At 36.4% G+C, this 20867-nt stretch overlaps 1 protein-coding gene across 3 annotated transcripts in view; it reads right to left on the bottom strand.

Annotated features, from left to right (window-relative positions):
- b4galt2 (UDP-Gal:betaGlcNAc beta 1,4- galactosyltransferase, polypeptide 2) overlaps nt 1–20867 on the bottom strand; it is a 178324-nt gene that overhangs the window by 86028 nt on the left and 71429 nt on the right. For all 3 annotated transcript variants that reach the window (XR_014084330.1, XM_081598501.1, XM_081598500.1), the window contains 2 exons: nt 13966–14084; nt 10932–11048 (listed from right to left, as the gene is read on the bottom strand). Coding sequence is in view for 2 of the 3 variants with exons in the window: in XM_081598501.1 (XP_081454627.1) it covers nt 10932–11048; nt 13966–14084 (236 nt within the window). In the remaining variant the exon portion in view is untranslated. The remainder of the gene's footprint in view (nt 1–10931; nt 11049–13965; nt 14085–20867) is intronic.

The following is a 20867-nucleotide window of genomic DNA, read 5'->3' as shown; positions in this document are numbered from 1 at the left end:
AAACATGCTGAATTCATTTCCGAGTAGCAAAAATGACAATTATTTTGCATGAAATTATGTTTCTCTACAAGACAAACAACTTCCCATAAATAAATGAAAATTCATATTATGCTAATTTTCTTGTTGCTATATGTGCATTTTGAAGAAATATAACAATTTATTGAAAAGAGTAACTGAAGCAGAAAAACAGCAACAGCACTGATTAAGATATGTCACAAAATGAGAGGGAGTGGAAATCCAAAGCGCTCCTTTAATAACAGAAAGAGGGAATAGTTGCCTGGTGTCTCACTTATTATCTTCACTCTGTTCATCCATTAGGAGGAAACAGCAAAAGATGGGAAGCAGTTGAATCAATTTTCCTGACAGATACTACAATTATTATTTTTTCTAACGTGTGCTTTTTTCTTATCACTACACAGAGATCATATCCCAGTAGACTAAAGATCTCTAATTCTTCTGACACTTCAATAAATCTGCTTGAGTAATGGCTGATTTACTGCCAGAAATGGCTTCACACTATAAATTGCAGGAACAGAAAAAAAAAAAGCAAACGAGCAGAAGAGGGACAACATGAGTTTATCGTTAAATATTGGTTTTTAAAGATAACACATGGTTGTCTGTAATGAACTTCTAGGATTTGTTGAAAAGTTGCCAATTAGTATTTTTCAATAAGTCAGCAACTGAACCCAAATCCTGCTGCTTTTGCCACACGCTTGTTATTCTTTTCTTCTCATTATTGAATTTAAGCATCAGATTTTTCATAGAAAAATCTATACATTAGAAATACATTTACAATTAAGTGCATATAAAACATTCCCCAGGTCCGAGTAGAATGACACAAAACTGTTGGTAAAAGTACAAAGGAATGATAAATAACTCTTACCAGCTTTTTGTGGGGAAAACCAGAGCTATATACTCATTTTAATGTGTTTAAGTGTTGTTAGCACCCCCTTCTAAAAACAAATATTAATAATAAATTACCTAATTTCAATAGATTATATTCTTATGCAACTTGTGTAATGCAAACAGTTCTAGTCTTTGGGAATCTTAAACCACTTGTACTTTCTTTCTCGTCATACAATTAAAAAATTACTGGAATGCATAAACTCACACACTTTCACACTTAAATTAATAAATGTGCTTGTAAAATTTTTTAAGGCCTGCTAAAAGTAGTGTTGCCCTACAGACTTAGGTTGTTCGGATCTAGTATTTTCTATTTCTTTTTTCTCATACAATAAAGATTATGTTGACAAACATCATTTATTTTATGACTCTACAAAATAAAGCATTTAAAACTTAGATCTGGTGGTTAATTGTGTGTAAGCAGTCATCCCTAAACTGAGGTAGGCGATCCTAAATTTTAATTGGCCCTGTGTTTGCGGAGGCTCGAGTCAATTCAAATGTATTACTATCACAATAAAGACTTTATTACCTATCAAATAAAGGGATTGTATTCAACATATACCAATATCAAACAACAACAATGGAATTCTATACATAATAGGTCAAGAACTGATTTTTCTCATCCAGCATTCAAAATCAACAATATTTCACCACATATAACCCAAAACATATTCCTGCAGTGGTATATTTAATACTTTTTAGGGACTGTTTAAAACAGTAATTAGTTAGTTGTATTTAACCAATTAGAAACAAGTTAGTAAATTACTTTGTCTTTCAAGAGGATTTTATCATAAGGACTTTCGCAGTAATTTATTGCGAAATGAAAGTAAGCTGAACGTCATTGAAACTTACAGCAAATAAACTGAAACATTCAGAACAACAGTGGGAGTCTTTCAGAAAACTGGGAACCCGGCTTTACATTTTACATAAGAGCACCATTTTAACTACAGCTGGATATGTGACTAACTGAAATCTATTCAAAATCCATTAGTGTAGGGAAGCACTTTAGATGCATTATTAACCCCCTCTTGCCCCACAAGCCTTTATAGGCAGGAAAAAAGAAAACATGCATTTGTACTTTTCTGTCAAGTCGGTGTGCAAGCGGCAAAATGACGTAAGGCCACAGTTTCCGTGCGAAGCAGAGGTGAGTGCAGACGGAGAAAATAGCAGAACAATGAACACGTTTGAATCAAAAATGACATTTCCAGGTCGTTGCAACACAAATCTGTCAAAGTGTCTGAAGGTTTGCTAAAGCTGTTATCAAATTTTTGAATAGCAATATCATCAAGTTTAAAGAGTGAAGTGTAAATAGCTATTTAATATCATCAAGCAAAAAAAGGTGGGGTGCATGAGAAGTATATGTAGTGCCTTACAAAATGATTGTTTAGGCTTTTAGCATTTTGTCTCATTTCAATTGCAACCTTTGACATTCGCAGTTGAAATAACTTAAAATTTTTAATTAGAGTTTTAGACGATAGACCAACCCATAGTAGTGTAAACCTGTTAAGGGAACGAAAGAGGATTTTTTATTACTTTTTTGTGACAAGTAAAAATCAGGTGGCATGAATTAGCATTCTACTTCTTTCATCTTATAAATCTAGTAAAATCAACTACCTCTGGAACTCATTTAGTGATTGCAGCCCACCTTTGTGTCAGTCAAACTCAGTATAAATCCAGCTGTTCTGTGACAAAGGAGTTGTTAAAAGGTTTGTTACATAATGACCCATTCATTGAACTGGCAGGTCATTAAGCAGCAAAGAGGCCCATGGTATCTCTGGAGGAGCTGCATAGATTTACAGCTCAGGTTGGGTAATCTGTTGAAAGGACAACTACTAGTAATACAGCCCACTAATCTGGTCATAAACTCAGTATATTTATTAGTACTTTTAGGAGATGGCTGACAGCAAAATGTCTTCAGCATTGTCTCCTTGTCTGGTAGCAAAGGCAATCTTGGGCAGACATAAGGCGATGAGAACAACCACCATGCAAGCATCTTAAAAGTTGCCAATGCAGTCAGTGTTGATCAAAATAATTTTGCTTCAATGGCTGCAATGCCCTTTTAAAGGGTCTCCCGGTGGCAAATTAGAGCTTGGCAGCAGCATTGGGAGTTTAATAAGCCAGAAAGGGCATATGTTAATAATTGGTGGGCACAAAGCTATCTTGAACCAGTCATACAGGAGTGTTGTATGATGGATTGAACTACCAAACGAAAGGATCGCAGGATGTAATCTTTTGCTCTCCCTTTACCTTCTTGAAAACAATAAGTTCAGATTAACCAGATCACGCAGTGGCTCGAGAAACCGTAAGATGAAATTGATGTTAATATCAACACCATCAATCCGGACATTCCTCACCAGAAGCTCCCCCAGCACATACTTCTATATATTGGAGTAAGTTCTGCATTAGTGCACCGTCTTCTGAGAAGTAATGCGTTTAGATACTGGATTTAAATCACAGGCTTACCGCAGCTCAAATGCGGTAAGCCTGTAATGAGTTAATTAGAGGAAAAGGAGAACTAACAGCCACATATGCTGTACTGTCACAATACCCTTTTGTCCCTGCAGAGTTAATGTTAGCATTTGATTTTAAGCAATTTCTTTCGACTTGTTTTATCCCATTTTTGTACAGTTTGACATGTTTCATATATAATCCAACAAGCTGATTAAATGTGGAAACAGCTTAAAAAGATAGCATCTTCAGATGAAGAGTGATGAAAATCCTAATTAAGGGACGGACTACTTTAGTCATCACTAACAGTGATTTAGATTTCTTTAAATGTAAGTGCAAGTCTTGAAAGCACAGAAATACATTTGCTGAGAACACAACTCACTAGAACAAGAGAGAATGAAGAAAGACATTCAGAGAGGCAACAAAAGCAAAGAAGATTTGCTCAGAGCAAACAAGAGAAGTCCAAGGCTGGAGCAGTTACTGGTCTTATTGATTACCATGATAACATCTCTGGTGATTAGTAACAACATTCTAAGATAAAATTATCACTGAAACTGTATTGAGTAACAACACTAATAAGGGGAAAAAAAATCAGAATTTTTGTGTTGCCAATCAAATGCAACGTTTGAGTCCCTTAGCTGCAGACCCAAGGAAAGGACCATAAAAGTAGGGATATTTTAATGACAATAAAAAATTGATTAAAGCATGCAAAGGTGAAATCATGACTAGGAGATAAATTGGCAGAGATGTACATGATGTTTTTAGTGATAAGTTGTCAGAGTTGAGGTGTTACAATAGTCGACTGAACTATGGAAGGCAGTGCTTCAGTGGAGCACTTAGGAAAGATTCAAATTTACTTCAAATTAGAACAGACATTTAATAAAATATCCAGCGGAAAATGTCATTAAGTCATGCAAACAGTAAAAGTTGAGATAATAGTAGCAATAATACAACTGATGTTATTTGCTTGTCTTACAAAAGCCTCTTTGGAGGATTTACTTTGAACCGTTAATGAATAACTTGTGTGTTTCTGTATTATTCTTGGTTGGTACTTCTGTATTAAAAATAGTAGTAACAGGTCTGAGCGGCTGCCTTTAATTAATAAATTCAATCTGGATACCATGATCTGTATGCTTTTATGAACCGGATAATAACATCTCAAGTTGGTATAGTGCTTTCTTTAGACATGTGTTTAATTAAAAGACAAAGTCAAGAAAAAGACAACGGTATATGCAGCTAATCTGGTCCAGGTAGTTTAAAACAGAGAACCCTTCGTAAGGATTACAATTTCAGGCACAACTTTTAATTAAACAAGCTAAATTTAAAAACTTTATAACACTTTGTTTCTGAGGTTTTAATATCAGCTGCCTGAGAGTGCAACTAATAAAGCCAAAGAAGGCTAATGAACACACTCAAAACCCATTTGTCTGGGAGCCAAATAAATGATTATTTGGGCAACTAACCAAGAATAATCTCTCTCAATAATGAGCCATTTAATAAGAACTGTTATTGAAATGCAGCACAACAGTAAAATTTGTTCTGCTTGTCAAAACCAATTAGGATAATCTGTGAACTCTCTTTCTTTATTGGACAGGTCACACTACATTTTTTATTTTATTGTGATAAAATGTTTTTTTTCTGTAATTACATATTTGGGAACAAAGCCATTAAACATTTAGCATTTTGCAGCGACTGTGGTTGAAGTTGTTTAATTAAGGGGGAGAAAGGAAGATTTCAGAATGACATTTAATCGCGCTATTGCCACAATATTACACATAGGAGTTAAAGCATCTAAAAGGCATGCAGAGGAAAGAAGAACGTTGTAAAAAACATTCTCTGGTCAAGCAATAACCTTCCAACCAGCAGAATATACTGATTCAGGAGAGCATTGTAAAAGACGAAAAGAAAAGAGTTGTTTTTTTCATCAGATCAATTTTCTATTATGTGGTCAACTGCAAAAAATAGTTCCCTTATCTTTTTTTTTTTCCAATTTGTGGAGTCTGTAAAAAAAATCAAGAAAATGCAAATTTGCAAAGCTTTTCCCTTCCCTTCAACTGTTTGTCTAAATGTCTTTAAAACACAATGAAAAATGTTACATGCGATTTATTTCAATTATAGCATTAATAAGTTGTCATGACACATTTTCTGTAAGTCTATAACTAAAACAAAACATCATTTAATTGTTGCAGTGTGACATTTTTATTCATTTATTTATTTAGCCTTTCACAGTATTGTCTGTATTAAATAAGTAAAATAGAAAAATATGACAAAACCAGGAGTCACAAACAAACTTAAAAGTTTACAACTTAAGGTCAAAGTAAAATTTTCAAACGAGAATTTACATTTTACCTAATATATTATGTACATATATTATGATTCTAAGGTGACCTTTGTTAGACTAATACTTTATTACAGACGCATCATGAAATCTGATGGCCTGCTGTTGAGGCCTAGAGTTGGAGACCCCTGCTGTAACGTGTAAAGCTCCAATGTATCTAATCGTAACTAATTCAATGTTAACAACAGAGATGAAATAAGAAAGTGACTTCCATTTTCTAGATATCTTCTTGTGCTCTAGGTTATTATAATTAATAAATCAATACTGATTCTGAGTTTTGGATTAACCTTAATCTCTCCCAATGAAAATAAATCCAAACAGCAGATGGTCCTTCCTCCATCATCACCTCTGTTATCCACCCCATCACCCGTCTCCGACCTCTCCTACTCACTTTTTCCTCACCTGACTTGTTTTCATCTTTCTTTCCCTGCCTCACACTTTCAGCTTATTTCTGGGCTTTTCTCCAGTTTACACACTGAGCCGGTAGCCAACAAATACTGGTCCTCGTTTTCAGCAGGCAGAGAGGACAGAGAGCAGCAGGGCAGAACAGCAAGGTTGCTACATCACTTTCAGCATGATCCCTCTGCAACGCCCACACAATGTACCAGTTTTCAGAGAGCGAGATGATGGCTATGTCCAGCTGAAGCCAAGTAGGGGCAGCGGGTTGGCTCAAACAGTAGAAAGGAAAATCTTAAAACCTCTCAGAGCAAATTATAATTCACAAGACATTGAAAGGTACGATCAAACAAAACACCAAAATGATGAACACACAGACAGAAAATTTTAATTCCAATGTTCAGCCTTTCTTGTGATCTTTGTCCCAGAGATCAATCTACTTAGTGTGAAATGTGCTCATCAACCCCTGAATAAAATTTAAAAGGAATTTGTTCACAAATTAAAAGGAATTTAATTCCTTTTAACACACTCATTAGCCAAAACACGTTCTGTGCCAGTATGATCTAGAATGCCACTCAGAGAGCAAGATGCCATCACCTCAAAATACAGACATAAAAACATATAATTGATACACCTAGGGACACATAAAGGTAATTATTGAAGACATATCATATGCTCTGATGAAACAAAAATTGCAGTGTTTGGCCGTGTGTGTGTGTGGGCGTTTTGTTTCAGGGGAGAGCCTCAAAAAACATTATGGGATGAAGCATCATGGGAAAATATTAAAGTAACATTTCAGGGCATCAGGAGAAATTCTTGAAAAATCATCTTGTTAATTATTTGGGCATTTATCAAACTTAAATAATTTTGTTGTTCCTAACTGACCTGTCAGAGAAAGTAAAGACAAAATGTACAAAAGGTACTGAATGAAGACTTACTGTTGCTTAAGAGTCATTTCCTGTTGTGATCAATGTTGATCACTCTTCCTGTAATCGAGAGGTGTGCGCTTATGTTGTACCTCATTTAACCTGTTCTCACCGAATGAATTGCAGCAGAGTTGATGTGAAATGCTGGGTGGGTGGTGTTGGTTCAGGCCATTAGAGCCAACAGATTAGAACAGACTGGGCCTGAAGGGAGCATCTCTAAGTATTATGTTTTTCCCCTCCCGATACACTGTAGAAAAAGAATGAACTGAGTCATTCAGAGTTAAAATGCAATCCTGTTTATAGCTCCAGGGCAGCAAATAGGACTGATTGCTATTTTGTTAACGTCATTTTAAAGACATAAGCAAAGTGGATTTTTGTTATGCCATTATAAAAAAAAAAACAAATTTGTTTTACCACGACGTAGGAATAATCATCGATCTTATTCTTTTATTACGATAAAGCGACTGTCATCTTAATCTCAAACAGTTCGTTTCACATAATCAAGGTGTCTGAAAACCTGGAATGTCTAATATTTCAATTAGCTTATAACCTGTGTTTTTCATTTCACAGAAAGGCCTTCTTTCTACAAAAACCTGTTTCAACACCGAGCACAAGACTGTCTTGATCCGTTAGCCTGGATAAGACTGCAAGGCAAAACATGATTAACACTTACCCCCACCACTATCAGACAAACACGCTCGCCTCAACCATCCTCAGTGAATCTGTGTTAAAAGGGTCCAGACTTGTACTCATTTAACACTCGACTGAGCACGATAGAAAAATGCTCTGCTGTGAACTCTCGCAAAGTGTCAGCCACTGTAAAGCTTTAATCGTTCATCGTGTCAAACACATTAGGAGCTCTTGTCATCAAAATCCCACCCCTGTCCTTTTGATTTGGTTCCTCTCCATCTGCCTTCCTGCCAATCCCTTTTAAGCATCTACCTGCTTTGCTCATTTCATAATCAGTGGGAAATGGCCAAGACGTTTAACTGAGAGTCCTGACTAAATGGAAATATTTGAGTGAAGTCACTAAGCCCCAAAAGTCCGATTTGTATGACATGTTTCTGGACCAAGAAAAAACAAAACTACTGACGTTTGACGACTTTCTTTTAATAAGCCAAACACGGAAGAGCCTCTTCGTGTTTTGTTTTTCAGATGATGATTAGCAAAAGGTCACTTTGATGATTTTATTGAAATACTGAACTCAAGTTTATCACTTTGTAGGTTTTTAAAAAATGCACTACTCTTATTTCATTCTTTTTAAGTTGGAAAAGTACAATTTAATTGAAAAACAAATCTGCTGAAATAATAATGATAATAAATAAAAAATGCAGTAAGACAGTTTGATAAACTATGAGTCCAGGATGTCCAGGACCAGAAAATGCACAAAAATATGTGTCTGAAGCCGAGATTAGACAAACACGTTAAAACATGATTGAAAGACAAATACCACAGCACAACCCATATGTAAAAATTAAAGCTCAAGTGGAAGTGGACAATCTGACATGAAAACAGGTCTGGTGTCACTGCGGGATTATACCATAAACAGCCCAGAGAAAACTCAAATCACTCTGGCAATTTCTGTATCACCTCATTTAATAGATTTAAAATGTTGGGAACAGCAATGGTTCAGCTTAACCTTTTTCTTTTAAGATTTGTGGTATTATTGTCATTCATTGACAGCATCCAGACAGGAAACATGAGGACAGAAACGAAGGGAATGAATCCAGCCACAGTGTCTGCCTTAATGATTTTAACCTCTGCTCGCATATGGAGTGCTGATGATGTCACTACGCCGTGAGAAAACCCGTCACAGCATTTTAAAAGTCAGGCTCACATGCAATACTTGACATCCCTTTGGTCAATCCATGCCTCAATGTGTTTTGCACACATAAAGGTATTAACAAATCCTAAAGCAAAGCAATATTGTGTCTTTTGCCAGTGTTTAACTCACTGCTTGTCTTTCTTTCTGAAACAGAAGGAAATTACTGACCCTCTAACCGAAGTTGGTTCTAACAAATGTTCTTCATTACAACTCAGCAAGTAAAAAAAACTACTTCAAAAATGACATGAAAGGCTCCTCCACTTCAAACTGTGCAGACCCTGAACCCCAAGTCACCGACTGGAGCGAATGTTGATGGTTTAACAGATAATTGCAGTCAGGCAGTGAATTAGTGTTTGTCTGAAGTGGAGGTGACAGAGCTGAAGATGCTGCTGAGGGTCAAAATTAACTACCTTGTAATGTGACATTACATCAGTCGGAAAGCTGATCTGTAACAGGAGGGTGTAGGAGCCTGGTGGATAAACAGTGGGCCTTGCAGTGTGGGAGTCCCTTAGTGTGATTGGAAAGCTGTCCTTAGGCACAAAATCCCCTTTTCCAGTCATTCATGTTACTCCTCTCCTTCCTCAATTTTTCCTATTTTCTGACATTGTTTTCTATTGTTTTTTTTATTTTATTTATTCCATTCTTCTTTTCTTTATATTTGTGTTTACGTTTTCTAAATGTTTAAAGCTTTTTTGCATATTTCCCAAATTTACAAGCAACTCATCTTAAAGCTTTGCTCTATGAGTGTTTTACACTAATTTATAATTTTAATTTTCTGATTTAATCTAATATCTAACTTACTGATTGTCCATATTCAGGACATTTTCACTTTCGCTGAAAATGTTGCAGTCCTTTGGTTTAGAGGTGAACAAGCATTCACTCATTTGACATAAGAAGTATTTGTAGACACACAAAATAAATGTGTATAAATGTAAGAAAGGCAGTGCAACTGTCATGAATTTTAAAGAACAGAGTTTTTGCTTTTGAAATGGTTCATCCTGCAGGGCAGGCGGAACCAAAAGGTCCTTTCCACAGAGGGAGTGATTAAGGCATTGCACAAATCCCACAGGGGAGTGAAAGGCCAGGAAGGGGATCTCATTACCCATAATGCAGAAGAAGAAGAATTCTCGCCTAACGTAGCGTGGAAAACTCACACACAATGTCATAAAAAGTATTTAAAATGTCTCTGCTGAACTAATGATTTTAAAAAGGGCATAGGGTGGACATTTGCTCTGAGGTTCAGTTCTACTTTTAGGAGAAAGCCTTAAAAATATGAGACGAGAAAGGGAGAGAGCAGACCATAGGAGTTCAGGCGCTTGCATCATAATGTGCTCCGAGTTTCCACGTTCGATTTGTCAACTACTGTAATAATTTCAAATAATTGACAATGATTGCAGTTCTCCTAATATCCTTCCATGATATAACCTGACAGAGCTTGTTCAGGCAACAGTTCCATTATGGATGATTGTGTTTAGCAGATTCCTCCAAGCAGGCTACAACGTTTGTACGCTGTCCAGCATTTGGCAACTCCGAAACAATAAACCGATTAGTTTGAACTCAAGTACCACAGGTGGTAATAATGTGGCGCTTCATCAATTGAATCTTCAAAGAAAAATATGTTTCATGGATTTCTTATTAAGAATTTGACACATTGCGTACATCCTTGTAGAAAGTGAATGCTGCTCTTGCGGTATTGTGCTTGCACTCTGACCAGATCCACAGTTACACAAACATATCGCAAAGAGCAATTTCTGCATCACTTCCATCTGCTGTCTACATACCAACTGGGAGAAAAGAGACATTTTTTTTTCAAAATGACCACCCTACTTTTAAGATTTTAACTACATGGTTTTGTAGTGTTTCCTACAGTCAGTGACAAACGCAGAAGTTCATGATGTTCGGCTTTTTATCACATTGGGAATGAGACAGGTGTTAAACACTGCATGTCTGGTTAGCTTCACCTTGATCCTGATGCCATTAGATCTCTTGCTGAACTTATTTTTGAGCTCTGACATCCACACATTATTTTAACTCAGACAGGCCACATCCTAATCACTGGGTTTGCATGTTAGCATCCAGACTCTTGGCGCCCTACCTGGTTGATGATGTAGATGCCGTAGTCAATCTTCTGCCGTCTGAGGATCGGGTGGAGATAGTGGAGCCAGTACTTCAGGTGATTTTCTCTGTGTCGGAATGGGATAATGATGGCAACCTACAGAACAAAGATGCCAAACTTATGTAATCACTTGTTTGTTATCTGCAACCTTTTGTGCACAAGATCTCCTCATTTCATCACGAGCCACTGAATAATAAAACCACCTGAGGAAAATCAAAGCAGGAAAACACTGAAAAAATAGAGTTTTTTTTTTTTATCCATACTAACCTCGGGTCCACCAGAAACAAAACTTAGATAAGCATTTGAAAGGGTTCATCCTGCATTGCCTTAAAAGTTTTCAGCCACAAACTTTTATGCATCTTGTTAAGATTTTAAATGAGAAATCTACACAAAGTAGGGCACATTTATAAGGTTAAAGAAAAATAAATGATTGCTTTCATTGCATTTGCACAATCTTCGAGTCACAATCTATTACAGTATTGATGTGGGCATTAAAATAGGCAAGATGACTGCTTGGATAGAAGATTTGGCAGGATGATGTATTTTAAATGTCATTCATTTACATTCTGCCTGTAAACAATATATTTGGCCAGTTGAATAGATTCTACTGTCCTCAATTTCTGGACTTTTTGTGGATTTTAAGTGGATGAAAATTTAAAACTAACAACCCTTGGTGGTGACCTTGTGATGAAGAAAATGTAATCAGATACTGGTTAATCATAATCATTATCAATATTCAATACTTCAACAATGACATCACAAATTTTTCATTCTTATTATGCAGCCCTAGTCTTTGTGGCTTGATTAGGTAAAGATTGTAGCGGATTTTATGTAGAGCTATTAAGGTATTAGGCTCTAAATGCATATACACTTTTCCCATTTTTATTTATTTTTTATTTTTAATTGGAAAACCATGCGTCATTTTCTCTCTAATTCACAATTACGCTATACTTTCAGATGGTCTGTCAAAGTTATCTTGTAAAGTTATTTTGTAAAATATTACTTTTGCAAACAAAAATGTAGATGCACTTGTGAGAGGTTTAATTACATATTAATAGCACATATACGGCACAAAAAATCTGTTCGGGAGATTCCTGGGGTATCAAAGTGTCAGCAATAAATACCTTGGTTATGCAAGTCATCAGATTATTTGGGAACACCTCGGACCTATTTGTCCTTCTCCCCAAACATTTATAATGGTCCTATTGAGAGGAAACATGATTGTTTGGTGCTACTGTTGTCAGGTGTGGGTGTGAATGTTCTGCAGAAATGTACAAGTTGATGGCAAATGTCACAGCAACAACAAAAAAATGCCAGAATGCATGTTTGCTGTGCAAAACATTGAGAAGTGCTTTTTTTCTTAACCTGTTAAGGAAAAAAAACTATGTTTTTAGACTGATCAATAAATGCATATTCATGCTCACTGATGGAAAAAAAGTGTTTTCTCACATTCTATCAAAAATATTTAGTCAGGGAAAATCTTGGTTTAGTTATTTTGTTTCAGAGCTGATTTATTGCTGATCCAGAGATGGTTGAAAGTTTTGTTGAAGATATTCTGTAGATGAGATACTTAAGCATATACAAGCTGAAAACAGGCATATTTGAAATATTATAATATCATCTTGAGATACTATGGGGTTTGTCTCATGGTTTGTTATAGCAAAAATAATTACGTAACAATCTAAAGATAGAACAGCTTCTTTTCTCTAGATAATGGGATAAGAGATTTAGGGGTTTCAATTCAGAATATCTTGTCTTGTGATACATAGAGATTATTTCTATATCAGCCACAGAAGTTGAAAAAGGATGATTCTTCAGAGTTAGCAATTAGTCATAACAGCAATACTTAATGAAACTGGGTGAAAAGCAGACATGCTTTTATGGCAAACAGATTTATATTTCACACCATAATTTAGGCTTTTACTTGTTAAAGTTATGAGAATTGAACCAGAATGTAGAGAAAGGAAAATAAGATTCTATTGTGCCAGTCTTGGTCTAAAGTTTCTGGTTGGAGGACATCATGATTAAAAGCGAGACTCCAAACAGACTTCCACAATGTTAACTTTAGAAAATGATATATATAAAAAAAGATCTCAGTTCTAGTTCAGTTAAAGCCAAATAACAAATTATCCACTTTATTGAATAATACATTATGGCAAAACAGTGGTTCTTGATTTATGTTATTAAAAAGTCAAAACATTTTACTTCTTTGATGCAGTGATAATATCTTGACTTTTGAATGATTTATCTATTGTTTGATTGTAACATAAATTCTAACAGTGTTTATGTTAAAGAGAAATATTGCTTAAGAACACATTGAAAATGGCTAAACTATCCTTTTTAACTATCTTATTGGACATATTTTGTCTTACTGATTGACATCTGTCACAAATTTACATAAGGAAAGAGAGGGGTAGATGAGATGGTTTTGCTCGGCAGGAGAAAACATTTAGGGTATTTTTAGGAAGGTAATATGTTTATTGGGAGCAGAAAAGTTTTTTTTCCATTTCTTGAAAATAGATAGTTGCTACTTTTTATAGAAAAATAAACATTTTTCTTTAAATTAACCTACTCAGTTGCAAATAGTTTTTAATCTGAGTTTTTTTAATGGCTGTACTCTGACTGTGTTATAAATACGCCCTGTACAAGTCTTCTTGTTTCTGTGCTTACCTTGTGTGAATATGCATGCATCCACTTATCTTTACATTGCTGCTGAAACACCTGAATTTCCCCAGTGTGGGATAAAAAAGGATATTTATATTATCATATTCTGTTCCATTATATTCAATACATTTCTACATTCTAACTCAATACATTTAACAATAAATTTCAAGACAACTCAATCAAATAAGATCTCTTTCATGCTAATTTTGTTTTGTGCCACACATAACGTGTTTAAGTCTATCCATTGTAAGAAATGATTTTGAAAAATCTACTAGTTTGAACGCTTTTAATAAGTTTAAAAACAAAACATGAAAATACACAACGATCAGACAGAAAAAGAGCCACAGACCTTCCATCGCGGCCGGCAGTCAGGCGGCTTGTATCGGCCTCCCTCTGTGACGTTTGGGTTTTCTTTCTGCAGTCTTTCCATTGTCATCTGGGAGCTGAACTCTATCAGCAAGCGTCCCACTGAAGTCAAAAAGAGGGAACAATGAGAGAAGAGTTACAAAATGGGAAAGACAACAAAGAAATCTATGGTGGAAAAAAACTGAAGAAATTGAAATAAATGAGCTGAGGAAGAACTGCAACCGAGGGCACAAGGGAAAGATAGAGCTATTGGCTTGAAAGAGATGCTGCACATGCAGCATGGGACTGTGAGCAGCTACAATGCTAAAAATGCCCTCCTTAAAATGCATAGCTAAATTAGATACACAGGCTATTAAAGACACATATTGTTTAAAAAAAAAAAAAAACAGACTTTGAAGTTACTCAAAATAAAACCTGAAAATATTCAGTCTCCACTGCTCTGCCGCCAAAGAGTCGAATCAAACTAATTTATCCATGATTTAGATAATGGTCAAAATATTATATATGCATGTGCGTTTCTGTGTGTTTGAGATTGTGCATGCAGACCAATGGCGAGAAAATGTTTAAACGTCTCTGAAGTAATCATTAAATATTCTCACTCTGAGATTCATTATCAGTAAATTATAAAAGTGATGCAAGCAAGCCTGTAGCCACAATGCCATGCAAGGCACAGGCCGAACTCTCCAAGTTATGTTTATTATTTTCATTTTAGTCAAATATCACACACATATTAACTTACTCAGTAGGGAATAGGCAAAAAAAAGTTTGTGAGAAAAGTATTATAAATAAAAAGTAAATTAAAATCGTTTTATTAATATAGAGATTAATTTATGACACCGGACATTTTGAGATTTGCTCTGCCATCCTCACCAAATATCAACTCGTATGTCAGGCAATCTGGCTTGTTTTCAATGGTAACAGAGACTTCAGAACTACACTGCCTTGCATCAATATTAACAGTGCTAAACATTTTACATGTCTTTTCTAAAGTAAAACAACACGCTTCATATATCTTATTGGATTTTTATGTAACAGTCTAATGAAATGCAGTACATTTCAAGAGGAAGGAAAACAACTAATGGTTTTAATTTCTTTCCCCAGCAGTTACAGCTCCAGGTATCTCCCAGCATTGCATGTCTAGAGATGCCTAATGTTAGTCGTAAAATACTGTGAGCCATTCTAGCACATTAACATGCTTTGCTTTTAAAACACTGCTACCATTATAACCAGAGCACATCAAAAGTCTCCACAGTTCTGTCTCTGACCTGACTGATGAGTTCCTTGGTCTTTATGTTTGTTCCCTACAAAACACTAAGGCGACCAAATAGCTGAACTGTACTGTTATTGTATATATAACATACTAATTAACTGACTTCTGAAGGCAAATACTGGACTGGAGTGTTTTAGGCGTACCCATCAAGAAAAGAGAACAACACCCCTTTCCCCACTGCCCCACTTATACCTTGTAGATACTGGATTTAAAAACAATATACTGTAAAATCTCATTTCTAAATCGACGGAAACAATATTAACACCACATATTGCAGTGCAACTCCCTGGTTTACATAACTGCAGGCTGCTTCACCTCACCTCCATCAGTGCATCTGTACAATTCAGACACTCGTTCATAAGTCAATGACTAGCTAAGCGCTTCTCACTTATAAAAAGGTACGGTATGGGCAGGTTACTATGATTTTCATAAATGCACTTGAACAGTTATATAATTCTGGTGAAGAGCAACAGCTCCTGGGCCTCTGCCTAGAATGCCCATTGGATCATCTCAGAGTAAAGAGGGCTATGTGTAAAGAGGGCACATAACCCAGAGTGAAGAGGGGACACTTGGCTCTGATGTCACAACAGTTCTTCTGTAAGACTTTACCTTTAACAGTAGAGCACTTCAGTAGCTAATATACTTTGTAAGCTATTAGATATGCAGCTGAAACACAAATAAGCCTTCCAACTGTAATTTCCTCAGTTGAATCAGAAGACTGTGTAGGCACATGTAAATGACAAACAGAGGAAATTTGCATTATGAACAATAAAAGTATATGAATGTGGTTTGAGGTAAAATTGATTGAGAAATGTGATGATAAGCTAGAGCTTTCATGTAATTTACACATTATTCAAATTATCCAACACAAATACATTCCACACAATAATGTCTCATGTGTATATGTGATATTGCAGTAATACATTAGACAATCAGGCTGTGTGATTGTTTTATCTGGGACACCCGCTGCACTAAGGGATACAACAGTGCGCTGTCTGCAAATATATATGGTAATACACACACACAGACAATAATTATGAGCTATATCTCAAGGCCGTGAGGTTAGCTCCACATGTACTGACACAGTACAGTCTGAGCACACCTGAAGAACTAAACACACACACACTTACACGCAAACAGCATATGGGGTAATTTAAGGCTATGATTCAGCCTGGGTCAAGAAGAAGCAGAAAACGGGAGCACTCAGGTTGGTTCTCCGTCTGATATGGCATCCGTTCACAGAGTTACTGCTGTTTGTCTGCTTCCGTTTCTTTCCTCCTGTCGTGTGTTGCTGATTTGCTCTGCCATCCTCACCAAATATCAACTCGTATATCAAAGCGGAAAGATCGATGAGTTATTGCAGACATCCCTAACACGTCTTTTTCCCTCTGGGTCGCTGTCAGGTTCCCTCAGCTCCACCGGTTACTGTTCTTAACAGGTCTATTAGGTTGCTTAACAGGTTTGTTCATTATTCTGAAGCCCATTAATAGGTATGGCACTCTCCACGTTTAATGGTACTGAACCGATGTGTAAAACGCCACAAGGTAAACTAATTGTTTACTGTGGTAGAATTTCATTGCACTGAAGAAGCAGAAAATGGGAGTATTTTCTGCTCTTTTCCCATTTTGAAAAATGTAGAAAAAAAATATCACTTTGCATTTGAGTTGATATGAATTTTATTTAGTTATTTCACCATTACAAGCATCCTCAACAGTTCATATGAAACGGGTGGAATGAATGTGTTAATTCAAATGTTGTGCTTTTAAAACCACTTAGCAGATGTGTGGCATGGCTTGACCAGTAGATGCCAGTGGCTTTGTCATCTCTTTAGAAATGTCCTTAGATATTTTAGGCCTGTTGTGTGCTTTGGTCTTCTTCAGTCGCTCTAAGAATAAATTACACACAAAGTAACCCAGTTTACAAAAACAGGTGACTTCTACAACAATTTAATGGACTGAATTATATTTAGGGGTATGAGATTAAAAGGGACTACACATGAGGGATTTTTTAATAGATAATGTTAAAACCATTTTCCTTACACTCAACACTCATGCCCCGTTTTGTGTTGATCTATCACATAAAATAATAAAAATCCATGGAAGTCTGTGGTTGTAACGAGGGAAAATGTGGAAAAGTTCAAAGAGTGTGAACGGTTTGTGATGTCCCTGAAGTACAACAGTTCAGGCCATCTGATCATGCAAACCCACACAGCAGGCGATTTGTTCCTCAGCGCTCCTGTTCTGACAGTTTTTGAGCCTTTGTGTGCTTAAGTGACATCCAAGGTCAGTTTTCCGAGAAATGTCCAGAGTTTATAATTGCGCTTGTTTTGTTTTTTTTTTGCCTCCGGAAGAGTGGGGAGCGCAAGTTCAAGAAGGAGTGCACAAGAGAAGAAACGAGAAGAGAACGTAGGATGAATAGATAAAAAAAGGAGGCATCATGCTGCTGAAACAGACTCTGTATCAGTGGAGACTTTCAGCTCTCCAGATCTTATTAGACTGTCCACTCTCTCCCACCTCTTCTCTTTCAATCATTTACAAGTGCTTCCACCAGCTCTGGGTGATAATTGCTATTCTTTCCAGCTCGATGAAAAAGAGAAAAGGAGGGAAGAAAAAAAGATGATAAACGAAAGCAAAGACAAAAAGGGAAAGAAAGTTTTTAAACCAATAAACTTCAAAGCTTCTCATCTCTTTTTGTTTTTGTTAAAATACCCCCGCAGCCCCTCCTCTTCATATCCTTTCAGGAATCACTGTAGAGGATTGAGGAAATCATTAAAGCCAAAGGCCATGTACAATCCCAGCTGTGTGTGAGTGCTTGTTTGTTGGCTCAGGGGATTATTGGCATCTAAGAATCACTGTGAGATGCAAAAAAAAAGCAAACAAAAAAAACCCCATCATCTTTTGTTGGTAGGAATGTGTGTGTAGATCCAACAACCAGCGTACACACACACACAGGATGAAAAGGTTACCAGCAGTTTATTCAGAGCTCACCAATACCGAGCACAAAGGGTTTGAGGGAAGGAGGTGACACCAGCAGATTGATGGCTTTGTTGTCATGTAGCTGCAGCTAGAAAATGAAAAACCAATGACAAGAAAAGGAAACATGGATTTTATAAAAAAGGATCCTGTCAAGCAGGTTCGCATGAAAATGTTTTCCTTCTTTCACAAACAGCCTGTGCCGGGAAACATCAGGACCAACTCCTTTAAATTAGAGGCCATCATCTTTCAATAGTAAAAGGTGAATTGTTTCTGGATTCCACCTCAAGTGGAAGATTTGGCATATTTTTCAAGAAGGATGGTGGAATGGTGCAGGAGGAGCAGCAATGTGGGCACTGACTGACATCAGTGGCGCAAAAAGTGGGTATGCAGCGCATGCAACGCATAGGGGCGCTGCACCAGAGGGGGCGTCAAAACCCCCCTCTTAGGGCGGGAGTGGTAGAGCGAGCGTATGTTTTCTATGCTCCTTCACCCTGACGTACCTTACTTGGGGTACGTCAGGGTGAATAATATGTAGTTGCGACCCTGACTGACATTATGAAGACAGACCTGAGGTTCAACAAGTTGAAGACGTAAATGAGATCCCAAAATGTTACTTTTTATTTTAACCCTTGTATGTGGAAATGGGGTCCAAACGACCCCACACACGTAAAACTTGTATCATTTGCCATAGTCCTCTACGTTTGCCTCAGTCCTCAGTGTTAAAGGATAATAGCTGGGCCAGGTGTTGCAACAGGAATCGACTGCTTGCAGACTAATCAATACTGGTCCATTTATAGTTTAACTTTTGATCACTAGATATGACGCTCAAAATATCGTTTTGGATGATTTTCAAAATTACTTTTGGTTTGATTAGGACTCCTAATTTCTAATAATGAGTTTTTTGTCCCAAAACAAGGATGAGAACAACAACCAATGGAAACAGTGTCATTTAAAACAATTCAGAAAATAATACTTACATATTACATAAAAGTAAATCATACATGAGATTTGAGTATTTTTATAATTATTCATATTTATGCCGTATCAAAGTGCTCAAACATCAAGAGGAATACACTGACAGGCAAGTGTTAAGTACATGGGTATGAAATTGAAGACGTGTGTGGGTATGAACTGCCCAAGGGCCAGCTTGGACCAGAGCTCATCAGGATTTTAACAACAATGATGCCACAATAAGTACTTATTTTTTTCTCCCAAAAAAAAGCTTAAGGTTGGCTGGTGATGCGCTGTTTGGCATCTTTGCAAAGATCCTAGATGCAATTTTGATCTGAAACGTTGAATCTAAAGTTTTCATGATCTCTCTGTTTCACTTCTTTTTTTAAAAAATGTATGTTTATGTTTTGGTTATTAACACCAAACTCCAGTAGGTTCAACTGGGATTCTGCCTGGTTGTCCTGGTGTTGTGATGGGAAAGCTGTTAGCTAAGATCATGTTGTCTTTAAATTAAGTTTTGTTGCATCTTGAGGAAGCACATCTGCTGCCCCCGCTGTGTTCTGTTTGAGTTGAAATCCCATTTTCATGTTGCTCATAATGTATTGGTAAGCCAAGTATAAGCATCAAACAACTTGATCCACTGATGATGCCTAACCAGACACTTAAGAAATAAGGATCAAAGAACTGGACTCAAGAGTCTGTTTGGGGATTGGTTCATTTTTAAAGAGAAAGGAGAGCTTTTAAATGCAAATAAGATCATATTTTTGTATTTGTCTAAGGAAATATCCACATGTTACAACAGTATTTTACACCCAAGGGATATAAATAGTTTTCAAAGCATTGCACATATTTATTTTTTCCAGTCACATTATTTTTAGCCATAAATGTTCTAGAAAAAAAAAAACACAGCTTTGCAATATAATGACTCTGCATCATCTTTCTGGGGGACATTTAAATGGGCTTCAATTATATACGTTTTAACAATATCTTTAAGAAGAAATATGAGAAGAATAACAAAAAGGTCTGGCAATAATAAAGGTTTTGTATGATAAATACAAGAAATTGGAACCGGAGGTAGAGAAGGCGATTGAACTCTCCTGCATAGAGGTCAGTCTAAACAAAACATGAAAGGGACATCTGTTTCTACAGTTAAGATTAGCTCAAATTTGGACACTGACCTTAATAAAGCTCTCCGTTACAAATGGCAGCAATGGTTTGACAAGCATATGCACCGACCAATAATAGTATATAAATGTATAATTAAGATGTTATAAGGGCTTAATTATAAACACAATGACAATACGCAGAAATGTTTAAATTAACCAGGTGAAGATGCTGTTTTACTGCATTGTGGTCCATGTTTTATGTGTAATAGCAAATGTAACTTTAATGAAATAATCTAGAACAATTTTCATTCTTTGATCTGAAAGACTGCATCTCTGCCGCTAAGACAGCTTTTTGGATTTCCTTTGTTCCCATGTTCAGACACGCTCGCAGCCACAAATTGGTTGAGCAACTATCTCTGATCGTCAGGATGTGTTTTCTGGTGTGATGCAAGACAAGTTGTGTGCATATAAACAAGCCCAAACAAGAGCTCTCATTAATGAGTGTGAATTTTAAGCAGCTCGATCAAGCTAATTACAGTGGAAAAAGATAAGAGTGCTGATTCTAAATAGGAAATCATTTGAT

Source organism: Poecilia reticulata, chromosome 17 (assembly GCF_904066995.2).
Source record: "Poecilia reticulata chromosome 17, P_reticulata-male-v2, whole genome shotgun sequence".
Lineage (NCBI taxonomy): Eukaryota > Metazoa > Chordata > Actinopteri > Cyprinodontiformes > Poeciliidae > Poecilia > Poecilia reticulata.
This window is presented reverse-complemented; position numbering and strand designations above follow the sequence as displayed.